At 37.3% G+C, this 13,692-nt stretch overlaps 1 protein-coding gene across 1 annotated transcript in view; it reads left to right on the top strand.

The window, feature by feature from the left end:
* The first annotated feature begins 9,432 nt into the window (after positions 1-9,432).
* LOC133618217 (ATP-binding cassette sub-family C member 4-like) overlaps positions 9,433-13,692 on the top strand; it is a 115,981-nt gene continuing 111,721 nt past the window's right edge. The window contains exon 1 of the mRNA XM_061978659.1: positions 9,433-9,754. Within this exon, the coding sequence (XP_061834643.1) occupies positions 9,681-9,754 (74 nt within the window). The 5' untranslated portion in view covers positions 9,433-9,680. The remainder of the gene's footprint in view (positions 9,755-13,692) is intronic.

Here is a 13,692-nt window from a genome sequence, read left to right on the forward strand (position 1 = left end):
CGACAGTGAAGGATTTTAGCTTCTAACCGTACATGGATGAGCCTGAGTAGGATCCAGCGCAAGAGGAAAGCGAAGAAGAACAACTTCAGAACCGAGGTTTCATACTATCTCAAAGGATTGTTCTGGCACTTCCTTTGTCAGTGCCAGATAGCTGCCCTTGCACATGGTATTCCACATGTCTGTCTCCCTTTTGGAAATTATTAAGTACATAATTGAAAAAATATTGCATTATATGCAGCTTGTTCATCTCTGCAAATAAACATGTCAGTGCAGGTGAGCCAGTATAGGCGTAATATGATCAAACTTTCTTGTTCTTGTCAAAAGTCTAGCAGCCGCATTTTGTACCAACTGTAATCTTTTAATGCTAGACATAGGGAGACCCGAAAATAATATGTTACAGTAATCGAGACAAGACGCAACAAATGCATGAATAATGATCTCAGCGTCGGTGGTGGACAAAATGGAACGAATCTTAGCGATATTACGGAGATGAAAGAAGGCTGTTTAGGTAACACTTTTAATGCGTGACTCAAATGAGAGAGTTGGGTCTAAGATAATACCCAGATTCTTTACCGAGTCACTTTGTGTAATTGTTTGGTTGTCAAATGTTAAGGTGGTATTATTAAATAAGTGTCGGTGTCTAGCAGGACCGATAATCAGCATTTCTGTTTTCTTAGCGTTGAGTTGCAAAAAGTTGCTGGACATACATTGTTTAATTTCATTAAGACACGCCTCCAGGTGACTACAGGGCAGCTGTGGCTACAAAAGTAGCTTACCACCAGCAGGTGTGAATGAATGATGGGTTCTCACTTCTCTGTGAAGTGCTTCGGGTGTCTAGAAAAGGGCTATATAAATCCAATCCATTATTATTATTATTATTATTATTATTACAATCTGGCGTGTTGGTCAGCTTTAGGGGCATGTAGAGTTGGGTGTCATCAGCATAACAGTGAAAGCTAACGCCATATTTGTGTATGATGTCACCTAGTGGCAACATATAGATGCTGATGAGTGCAGGGCCAAGAACCGAACCCTGTGGAACTCCGCATGTTACCTTAACATAGTCCGAGGTCACATTGTTATGGGAGATGCACTGCATCCTGTCAGTAAGATAGGAGTTAAACCAAGAAAAGGCTAAGTCTGACATACCAATATGTGTTTTGATTCATTCTAATAAAATGTTATGATCGACAGTAGCGAAAGCAGCGCTAGGATCAAGTAGCAGTAACATAGATGACGCATCAGAATCCATAGTTAGCAATAGATCATTAGTCATTTTTGCAAGGGCTGTCTAAGTAGAGTGATTTGCCCTGAAACCGGACTGAAAGGGTTCACAGAGATTGTTAGAAGCTAAGTGTTCATTTAGCTGCTGTGCAACAATTTTTTCAAGGATTTTCGAAATAAAGGGAAGGTGGGACACCGGCCGGTAGTTTACCATGAGGTCAGGATCGAGATTAGGTCTTTTAAACAGAGGATGAATAACCAAATTTTTTAATGCTAGGGGACCAGTGCCATAGGAAAGGGATATGTTTATTTTATTTAGCACTGATGGTCCTAATATTACAAACCGCTCCTTGATAAATTTACCAGGAAGTGGGTCAAGTAAACATGTTGTTTGTTTTGTCCCATTTACACGTCGCAGGAGTCCCTCTAATTTTATCAAAAAGAGAGAGACTGTTTTGAAGGGCAATATCCATCGTACATACATTCGTATCTGCGTTAATAGGACCCAGTTGTAGCTGGGACACGTTGTCTTTAATCTCCTTTCTAATGAGTTGTATTTTCTTATTAAAGAAATTCATGAAGTCGTCAGCCGAGTGGGTGGAGCTACTGGGAGGAGTCCCTTGTTGGGTTAGCGATGCTACTGTACTGAACACATATTTAGGATTGTTTTTATTGAGGCGGATGAGATTGGAGTAGTAATTAGTTTTAGCTAAGGTAAGCGTGCGTTTATAAGTTATTAAACTATCACTCCATGCTTGATGGAAAACCTCAAGTTTAGTCGGACGCCATTTGCGTTCCAGCTTTCTACATGATAGTTTAAGGGCTCTAGTTTATTCTGTAAACCAGGGGGTACGCCTTTTAGGGACCTTTTTTAGCTTTAGCGGTGCTATACTATCAATGGTGTTGCGCAGGGCATCATTAAAGTTGTTAGTGAGGTTATCGATAGAGCCCACATAATTTGGGAATGGCGCCATTACCGAAGGCAGAAGGCCAGCGAGAGTTGTAGTCGTGAAAGCATTAATGTTGCTGCTGCTAACACAGTGGTTATTAGTAGCTTGTTGACAATCAGTCAGAACTTAGAATTTTTTAAGGTAATGATCAGACATTACTTTAGAGTACGGGAGTATCATAACTTTAGAGGTGGTGACACCCCGAACAAGGACGACATCTATCGTATTACCGTTGCTATGCGTGGGTTCATTTATTATTTGTGTAAGACCACAGCTATCAATTATAGTCTGGAGCGGAGCGCACAAAGGGTCTGATGGGGTGTTCATATGGATATTAAAATCTTCCATTATAATTATATTATCTGCGTGCGTCACTAGTTCAGCGACAAACTCTGAAAATTCACTGATAAAATCCGAATAGGGCCCAGGGAGGTGGTAGATAACAGCCAGATAGAGAGGTAGCGGTGTGACAGACCTCATAGTAAGCACCTCAAATGATGTATATGTATTACTTGGGTTAGGGGAAAGGTTAAGGTTTTCATTGTATATTAGTGCAACCCCTTTTAAGGGAACGGGCAATATGTGCATTTGTATATTTAGGAGGAGATGCCTCGTTAAGCGGGAAAAATTCATCTGGTTTTAACCAGGTTTCGCTGAGACCAATGACGTTAAGATTGTTGTCTCTAATGACCTCATCAACTAAAAACATTTTGGGAAACAATGATCTGATGTTTAAAAAAATATATAATAGGTAGTGGGCTGTTATGAGGAATTTTTGTTAATGGTATCCGTAGTAGTGATATTAATAACGTTACATGTATTTTGTGTAGTGCGCCTTAGATAATTTCGATCACATCTAGGAATTGATATGACGGGGAACTTTAGGTTATTGGTTTGGTGCTGCAATATATTGACCGCGTCATAATTTGCCACCTCAGTAGAATGCATTTTCACCTCTGGCACAGTCACTACAGAAAAAACATTGTGAGTCATGTATTATTCTACGAGAAATGCTTTGTTTGCAGGAAATTTTCCAGCATGGCGCTGGTTAGTTTTAGTTTAATGGACCCCTCACCCGGACTAACAGACACTGTAATTGCCTTTGTCCGAGCTTGCTCTAGTGTTGTTAGTCAAGTGTGACTCAGCCAGTAATCTATGTTCCTAGTTGAGTGATGGCGCCTTCCCGGTTAGGGTGAAGGCCATCCCTCATCAGCAAGCCCGGTTTGCCCCAGAAACAGGGCCAATTATCGGTAAACTTTAGTCCCTGTTCTCTACAAAAACTAGCCAGCCACTTGTTAAGCAAGACTAATCTGCTATACCTCTCATCATTGCCTCTCGCAGACAGGAGGCCAGAGACAAGTACTCGATGCCTGGACATCTTTCTAGTGAGATTACAAGTCTTCGCTATGTTCCTCTTTGTAATCTCTGACTGTCTCATCCAAGTGTCATTGGAGACAGCGTGTACAACAATGTTTGCATAGCTAGTGGTGCGATTAGCCTGTCTTACGTGTTTAATAGGCCTGTTGCGAGTTAGCTCCCAAAGATTAGCGTCAATGTCCGGTGCTCTGGCCCCGGGAATACACTTATTTATGGCTGGTTTACCAAACTCTATGTTTCGGGTGATGGAGTCCCCTATGACTAAGGTGTGGTGTCCAGTACACTGGGGTGTAGGATTAGCTAAAAGGGCTAAATCTATTATGCGTTTCAACCGGTTCACCGTGGCTTCTAGGCCGCTTAGGGCTGCTACAAACTGGGTTAGTCAGCTCGCTACAGCTAATGCTAGCAAATGTGCACAAAGAGCAGGGAGCCATACTCGCGTTGTTTCTTTCACCGAGTCGAGTTCTTGCTGTCTTCGGAGAAGTGTCCGCAACGTGTGGGAGCAGATTCCTTAGCATGTAGCCGCCTTTGCCGCGCTTAGATTCGTTAACTTAGCAGCTAGCAAGCTGAGAGATGGGTGGTGAGACAGAGAGCGGGTGATTTGCAAGTTTGATAAGACTACTTAATATGTTTGGGAAGGAATAAAGAAAGCTGTAAAACAATTAGAAGCACACAGATAGAAAGATAATACTTAGTTTTTTTCGAAGCAACCGCAAGCACTCACACACACGGCAGAACAGGAAACATTAAGGGCTATAAAAGTCAACTTTGATTGATTGATTGATGTAATCTTTGAGTGTATCTGAAATTACTGTTTCTAGTTCTTAGTGCGGGCAGCACAGTGGAAGAGGGGTTAGTGCGTCTGCTTCACAATACGAAGGTCCTGAGTAGTCGTGAGTTCAATCCCGGCCTCGGGATCTTTCTGTGTGGAGTTTGCATGTTCTCCCCGTGACTGCGTGGGTTCCCTCCGGGTACTCCAGCTTCCTCCCACCTCCAAAGACATGCACCTGGAGATAGGTTGATTGGCAACACTAAATTGGCCCTAGTGTGTGAATGTGAGTGTGAATGTTGTCTGTCTATCTGTGTTGGCCCTACGATGAGCTGGCGACTTGTCCAAGGTGTACACCGCCTTCCGCCCGATTGTAGCTGAGATAGGCTCCAGCGCCCCCCGCTACCCCGAAGGGAATAAGCGGTAGAAAATGGATGGATGGATAGTTCTTAGTGCAATTATTATGTCATGAAAAATGAATAATAAATGTGTTTTATTTAATGCGGGCTACAGTTCCCTCTAGTGGTGTCTGTGTGTAACTTTTTCAATTTGTACACCTTGCAGCTAAACGTGGTTTCAAGCAGGCAATCATTACTTTCAGGATACATTTATGGCATTCGTTATATATTCTAGTAAGAGTTGGTGTTCTTTTTGTTGTTGTTCCAACGTGACAGAAATATTGAAGACTTGGACTTTGTTTGAAATAGAAATGTTTCAAAGTCGAGAGGTGCGATTTTTTCTAGTGATACTTTAACCATATTTAAGCCTACACTGGGCCATTCCAGGTAATGCAAACTCTATCTATCAGTTCATGTTGAAGATAACAGCACTTCTGCACAATTCACTATTCCCGTTTTTCTATACAGTACTCAGAATACAATACTGTGTATGTATATAAGTCTGAATATACACTTAAAAGTATACATTATACAACACAACATTTACTTTAGAAGCATATATAATATGTTTAATAATTATATTGATAGTCATGAACATTTAGGAGTTCAACAAGTAAAAAAAAATATATATATATACACACAACTGTGTGTGTGTGTGTGTGTGTGTGTGTGTGTGTGTGTGTGTGTGTGTGTGTGTGTGTGTGTGTGTGTGTGTGTGTGTGTGTGTGTGTGTGTGTGTGTGTAAAAAATCAATTCGAATTCAAATCGCGATTCTCACGTTGTGCGATTCAGAATCGATTTTCATTTTTAAAAAATCGATTTTTATTTTATTTTTATTTTTTATTTTTTTTTAATTAATCAATCCAACAAAACAATACACAGCAATACCATAACAATGCAATCCAATTCCAAAACCAAACACGACTTAGCAACACTGCAATAAACAGAGCAATTGAGAGGAGACACAAACACGACACAGAACAAAACCCAAAGTAGTGAAACAAAAATGAATATTATCAACAACAGTATCAATATTAGTTACAATTTCAACATAGCAGTGATTAAAAATCCCTCATTGACATTATCATTAGACATTTATAAAAAAAAAAAAAAAAAGAACAATAGTGTCACAGTGGCTTACACTTGCATCGCATCTCATAAGCTTGACAACACACTGTGTCCAATATTTTCACAAAGATAAAATAAGTCATATTCTTGGTACATTTAATAGTTAAAACAAATGTACATTATTGCAATCAGTTGATAAAACATTGTCCTTTACAATTATAAAAGCTTTTTACAAAAATCTACTACTCTGCTTGCATGTCAGCAGACTGGGGTAGATCCTACATATACATATATATATATATATATATATATATATATATATATATATATATATATATATATATATAGACATATATACACATATATTTATATATACATATATTTATACACATGTGTATATATATATATACATATATAGACATATACACATATATATACATATATATACTGTATATACACACATGTATATATACACACACACATACTTATTCATACATACATGTGTATATAATTATTAGGGCTGTGAATCTTTGGGTGTCCCACAATTCGATTCAATATCGATTCTTGGGGTCACGATTCGAATCAAAATTAAAAAAAAATTCAATTCAACACGATTTTCGAATCAAAAACGAATTTTTTCCTGATTCAAAAGGATTCTCTATTCATTCAATACATAGGATTTCAGCAGGATCTACCCCAGTCTGCTGACATGCAAGCAGTGTAGTAGATTTTTGTTAATTGTAAAGGACAGCCCTGTGATGAGGTTGTGACTTGTCCAGGGTGTACCCCGCCTTCCGCCCAATTGTAGCTGAGATAGGCTCCAGCAGCCCCCGCGACCCCGAAGGGAATAAGCGGTAGAAAATGGATGGATGGAATTGTAAAGGACAATGTTTTATCAACTGATTGCAATAATGTAAATTTGTTTTAACTATTAAATGAACCAAAAATTTGACTTATTTTATCTTTGTGAAAATATTGGACACAATGTGTTGTCAAGCTTATGAAATGCGATGCAAGTGTAAGCCAATGTGACACTATTGTTCTTTTTTTTAAATTGTTTTTTAATAAATGTCTAATGATAATGTCAATGAGGGATTTTTCATCACTGCTATGTTGAAATTGTAACTAATATTGATACTGTTGTTGATAATATTCATTTTTGTTTCACTACTTTTGGTTTGTTCTGTGTCATGTTTGTGTCTCCTCTCAATTGCTCTGTTTATTGCAGTTCTGAGTGTTGCTGGGTCGGGTTTGGTTTTGGAATTGGATTGCATTGTTATGGTATTGCTGTGTATTGTTTTGTTGGATTGATTAATTTAAAAATTAAAATTAAAAAAAATTAAAAATAAAATGAATAAATAAATAAAATAATCGATTTTTTTTAAATGAGACTCGATTCTGAATTGCACAACGTGAGAATCGCGATTCGAATTCGAATCGATTTTTTCCCACACCCCCATTAATTATATAGTTTTTAAATAAAAATGTGCCGGTAATTGTGTTCAGAAAGTCTTAAAATAAGTGATTATTTTCAAGAATCATCGTTTCAATTATATATTTCAAGCAAATTTGTATGTAATTGTAGAGTTCAATGAGAAAGAATCAAGACGTCAACATACCAGAACCAAATAGAAAAGTGGGAAAGAAAGGTTGAGAGAATCCAGAGAAAGAGTGAAGGCTGACCCAGTTAACACCAAGAAGAAAAGAAAAGAAGGAACGTTTGAAGTCATCAATGATTTATCGGCCAGGGAGCAAAAGAAGGCTAACGCTAGACCTGAAGGTCGAAGACTACGTTTACACTGCAGGCCAAAGTGGACCAAATCATATTCTTTTTAGATCTGAAGAAGTTGACCGGATTCTTTCAACGAGCAAGGGAGTCACAAGTCACAAATCAGCATGTGATTGGTTTTGTGACGTAGCTGTAGTGGAGAGGAAGTAGTCAGGTGATGGAACACAACTGATGAAGAGAATTGCAACACCGTGCTGCCACTGAACTCAACCCACGGGGCTAATTATTTTCTACTGATAATAACAGTTTTCTCCAAAAATAAATCATTTTATTACCCACAAAACACAAGTTTTTGCAATATTTCCAACATCAAGTATGGAATAAGTTAATATTAAGCAATAAGGTTATGCGAATGTGATACAACCTTGCAAACAAAATACTTATCACTACTAAACATGTGCAGTCACTAGGGATGATGTTCGAAACCGGTTCTCCCAGTTGTTCGATAAGAAAAGAACCGTTCGATAAGAAAATAACCGATTCCATGCAATCGAATCCCTTTTTGAGAACCGGTTCCCGTTATCGAGGCCACTATCGTAAAGAAAAATATTTGGTTCTTTATTCGAATCCCTGGGAACGAATCCTGTCCCACAAGAAATGCCTGTGGAACATCACAGGAAATGACGTAGCTCAGTCATTAGACTGAGCTACGTCATTTCCTGTGATGTCACACAAGCAGCAAAAATAATGGACCGGAAAAAACGCCTCAAGGCATGGCTATTCACCTATAGTGATCACAGAGACAGGATGTTTTTGTGTTACTGTATATATTTGTTTTTCTGAAAAATCCCACTTAATATAATTTGGGCAACAACAGTCAATATTTTTTTTGTATTTTTTTTTCTACGGGGGTAACAGTCAATATTTATTCATTTATTTTATTTTATTTTTTTCTTATAAAATAAAAGTGAGCTTTTGTTAAACCAAATATTGTGTTTTTTTCCATATACAACAACCTATCTGTATTCGATAAGAGAATCAATAAGGAATCGGTTCGATAAGAGGATTCGATAATGGGCTCGAACTCGATAATTTCTTATCAAACATCATCCCTAGCAGTCACTACTGAATCACTCTGTTTTTCAAAGAAAAGGAAGTAAATTGAAACTAAAATATTTTGATACTGAATGGTTCATGTATGTTCAATTTCATGAATAATTAACTCTGAAATCAATAGCATGTCGAGTTTGAAGAATGTCATATATTGAAGTAAGACAATTTGTTGAAAATTATTTTTTTATGGATTTTATTGTGAAAAAACTCTAAAAATAATCTTTACACAAGGTAAGTAAGCTTGATATTAACAAAGTGACAACATATTTTCTATTCATTTTTGAAAGTTTTGACTCGGTAGTGATACATTTGGGGTGAGGACACATATTCTGAAAATACAAATAAATTCAGTGTTGTTTTTTTAATAATGTGCACCTCAAATAATGTACAATATGTATAGGGACAAAGTTTTGAGAAAGCAGTTTACAAATTTTAAAATATTTCCAATCTCACTTCGAACCAATTCGGTAGAATGGCCCATATAGGTGTATTTCAGGCCAGCGAGATTACGTTGGCGCATGCGCAGAAAGAAAAACATGAATACGCCACACAAATAGTCCCATTTTGTTGATGTTAATCGTAGCATTGATGTTTTGGTGTTAAATAACTATAAAACAATATTATCAATGAGCTATTGATCTGTGCTCGGCGCCTAATATTATTATAATTTTTTACGTCAGCATGTACCAGTGACCATATTATTACCATAGGAGGAGCTTGTTTACGTGCTGCCTTCAAGAGCTCTTCGCTGTAATGGCGTTATGAGATCACCGCTCACTTTCACGCTAACTATAATCGTTTAAATCTTAAATTATGTCGATAGAATATATATTCTATTTACAATAAAATAAATAAACGTAAACTGTTTTTGTTAACTAGTGGATATGTGGCTGGTGGAATCCACGGTCGGGGACACGTCAAATGCATACAGCACAGAGTCTGAGGTTCACGAGATGTCAGCGAAGTAGACAAGGCAGTCTTGACAGCGTGTTCGTAACTTTTTAGTTAAGTTCACAAGAGTTTGCCTTTTAGATCTACTTTTAAAAAGTCAAATGTTCCCGCAGAAGAAGGTGCACCATTTTAATCCGCTGCAAAATGCGGGGATTTTTTCTCAGTTTTTTATGTGGTGAGTATTCCTTACTGTCAATGTCAACACATGTTTATTTGCTCTTCCTTACTAAAACTACATAACTACTAAACAATTAATGTAGTATTTTTTCTATACAGTATACTTTTATGAGCGGCATTCTTAATCATTTATTGTATTTATCTGCCAAGTTCATTGTATTTGTATACAGCACCAGATGACAGATGTCATTTGATGATGTGTCACAGTTTTATCTCATTTACATGGCAGTTGCATGGTCACGTTTAGAATGTATTATATGCTTCATAAATAACACATCAATACGTTAACTTTATTATTGATGGATTACTTTGCAGTCTTTCTTTTATGAACGTTTGGGGAATTTAACTATAAATACAACTATTTTTGCAGCATGGAATGGTCATAAAAAGTACACCTTAAATAATTGTAAAAAAAAATAAAAAAAAAATAGAATAGATATTGGTGCACACGTTTGAAATTATTTAGGATTTCTTCTAATCCACACAAGGTCAGAATAATACATACTCCTGTATAGATACTGCAAACAGACAGTCAGCTATGTCTTATACGTTTCTAGTTTAAGTTTATGATTGAATGCAGCTGTTATTTTCTCTTTGTATACATTAAAGGGTTCATTTGAAGAAGACCCAAACTCACAAAGTACATTAGTTAGAATGTTTGCAGGAACAATCCACGAAGCAGCAAGACTCATTTTTACCATGCAGTGTAAACTGTTGGAACAAAAGTATGAAATATTACTTTGTACATTGAAGATACTTGTGTCACCCAGAAAGATTATCAACACTTTTAAAGGGGACTGCACTTTTTGGGGGGGGAATTTTGCCTTTCATTTCACAATCCTTATGTAAGACAGGCACACATATGTTTTTCTTTTTCTATGCATTCTAACTTGTAAATAAACTTTAGCAAAAGTCAGTTAACAATGGAGGTAATGGGAGTCGCTTTATTTCGCCTATGAAGCGCTCTAAAAACATCAAAAAACCCCTGTTAACATTGAATATTTCCTTCAACAACTACTAATCATGATGATGGTGATCCAGAATCTTGTAATTTTTGAGCCTGAATACAAGGAGGATGAGCTACACGTTTTAGAAGCCGAGTGATAAACAGATCCAGCAAGTAGCAGTATTGCTAAGTGCTAAATAAGAAATACAAATTATGAACATACTAAAACAAACACTTACTGTACAATGTCTGTTCTCACTGGGATGATGACAAATGGGATGTTTATATCTTCCCATTTGGATAAAGAATCATTCATAATCGCCTTGCAGGTAAAACAAAAAAACAAACAAATGAAGCAAGCATCTTTTTGTGTCTTTCTCTTTTAAATTGAATGTCAAAGTTAACCAACTTCTCGGTTTATGGCTAGAACCTTCTACTATGCAAGTAAGATGCATCATTTATTATATAGAATTAACTCTCACCGACTCAGAGGTGAGGCAGCAGCTCCGTATATCAATAGTTACATGAGCAAGTTCTCTGTGATCACAGCGCTGCTGAAAGTAGTTCTTTTGCGTTAGCACTTACATTAACAATATCGCTAATATTTGATTAATTTGCAGATCACAACATGTAAATGAAGTATTGTTGGTGGTTTTGGGGGGGCTTTATGGGTGCAATAGTGGACTACGATTTGCTTTATTGATAGCCAATAAGAATGCATTAAACATGTATATGTTCTTTTCTTACATAATATTGTGAATGATAGGCAACATTTAAAAAAAAAAGTGCAGTTCCCCTCCCTATAAGATGGACTAAAATATGCACATGGACATGCAAATAAGTTCTGCATGTTTGATGTTGAGACGAGACAAAACATATTTTTGTTGGCTTTAAGGTTAGATTTTTAAAGCTAAGAACTCTAACAACTGTAAATTATGGTGGTTACATCATGTTGTGGATGTGTTTTACTGTCAGTGGTACTGGTATACTGCACTAAATGAATGCAATCATGAAGAATATTACCTTCAAATTCACCTGAAATCAACATCTTGATGACTGAAAACCTGGACACAATAAACTGTTGCAACTGAACAATTAGCTCTGTGTCAAAGAAAACAAAACATTGAAATATAATTTATTAATTGTATCTGGAAAATGTGTTAAATATTCGCACATAATTTTGACAGACGTTTGTTGATGGTACAAAAAGTGTCTGGTTGAGATGAAATTTGCTAAGCAGCATTCAAACATATACTAATAGGGGTGTATGTTTGTTTTTACAACATGTTTGTGTTGTTTCAACCCTGTAGAAATAAGAGAACAAATGTGTGCAACCAACTCTTGCTTTTAAAATCATTAAAGATGTTATTTGTACAATAATTCAATAATAACACAGTTTAAATGAACAACTTACAAAGACTTGCAGTCCCATGATGATACGTTTTGAAAGCAAACCACGTGAGAAGCTCAGAGGAAAAAAGCTCCAGGAATTTATTTCAATACAACAGATTTGATTGTATAAACATATGTTGTTGTTCTTTTGTGCAACAATGCAAAGTAGCTACTAATCGAAGCTATTCCGTTTGGTGGCAAAGTCAACCAGTGTCGCTGAGTCGTTACACAATGGAAATCATTTCTTATTTCCCTAGAGGGGGTCCAAAGTGCATCCCGGGGGCATTTTTAACCCACACCACCTTTTTATTGGCCCTCGGCATTTTGTAAAGATGTAAATAACGAATTAAGACTTGGGTGTAAATCAAGCGACATAAATTGGATTAATTATAGTGTTGTGAAGAATACCAAAGTTGATCCAGCATCCTTGGATTTGAAAAGGTTTAGCAAACCAGCATGCTAATGTCCTTCTGTACTTTACGTAGTTCCTGTCATACTTTCTGTACTGGTCGGGATACATATGGTGCATTAGAAATACCATCTGTCCGATGGCAAATACCTCTTACTCATTTTGGCAGTGGTTAGCCATTCGCAGCATGGAAGCGCTGGAAGCAACGAAGCGTTTAATCCAACGTACAAAGGCTAAAGTCAGCGCCTAATTGCTGGGTCGGCCTTGATGTACTGTACACGTTGAAGCAAATGTTGCAATTCAACACACGGTTGGAAATATGCCAGGAGCATGTTGGGGAACCACCACTCTAAACTAGTCCATTTCTTGTGGCACAATCGAGTTTATTCACGTGATGTAAGATCTACAGGATGATCCCCTAAATAGTCCCGCTCTTCTAAAACGCTTTTAGGTTTAGAAATGTAATGTTTCAGTTCTGGATTAGAACCAAATGCAGAGACAGTTGGCAAAAAAAAAAAAAATCAAGTCTTTAAAGACATGGCTCATGAGGAGCAGAAATATGAAGTTAAAAGTTAAAGTTAAAGTACCAATGATTGTCACACACACACTAGGTGTGGTGAAATTTATCCTCTGCATTTGACCCATGCCCTTGCTCAACCCCTGGGAGGTGAGGGGAGCAGTGAGCAGCAGCAGTGGCCATGCCCGGGAATCATTTTTGGTGATTTAACCCCCAATACCAACCCTTGATGCTGAGTGCAAAGCAGGGAGGTAATGGGTCTAGGACTGGGCAATATGGCCGATATTTTGCCTTAGCCTTGAATGAACACTTGATGCATATAATCACGGCAGTATGATGATTCTATGTGTCTACATTAAAACATTCTTCTTCATACTGCATTAATATATGCTACTTTAAAACTTTCATGCAGAGAAGGAAATCACAACTAAAAAAATCACTATTTTTTTCATACGGTGTTGATCTGGAAATGTTTGCCTCGGCATTTTGATGGTGTGGGCGTGTGGCACCGAACGGAGATGTTGTCATGCGGAGTAAGCACTGTTCATTCTCTAGCAGGTGACTTTTCAAATGATGCTACATATTAGCAGTAATGCTACTTTTTATAGCAACGCTTTCGTCCTACACTTGACAAATTACGGTTGTCTGTTCGACATATTCCCACTTGAAGCC

The sequence above is a fragment of the Nerophis lumbriciformis genome, linkage group LG01 (genome assembly GCF_033978685.3).
Source record: "Nerophis lumbriciformis linkage group LG01, RoL_Nlum_v2.1, whole genome shotgun sequence".
Lineage (NCBI taxonomy): Eukaryota > Metazoa > Chordata > Actinopteri > Syngnathiformes > Syngnathidae > Nerophis > Nerophis lumbriciformis.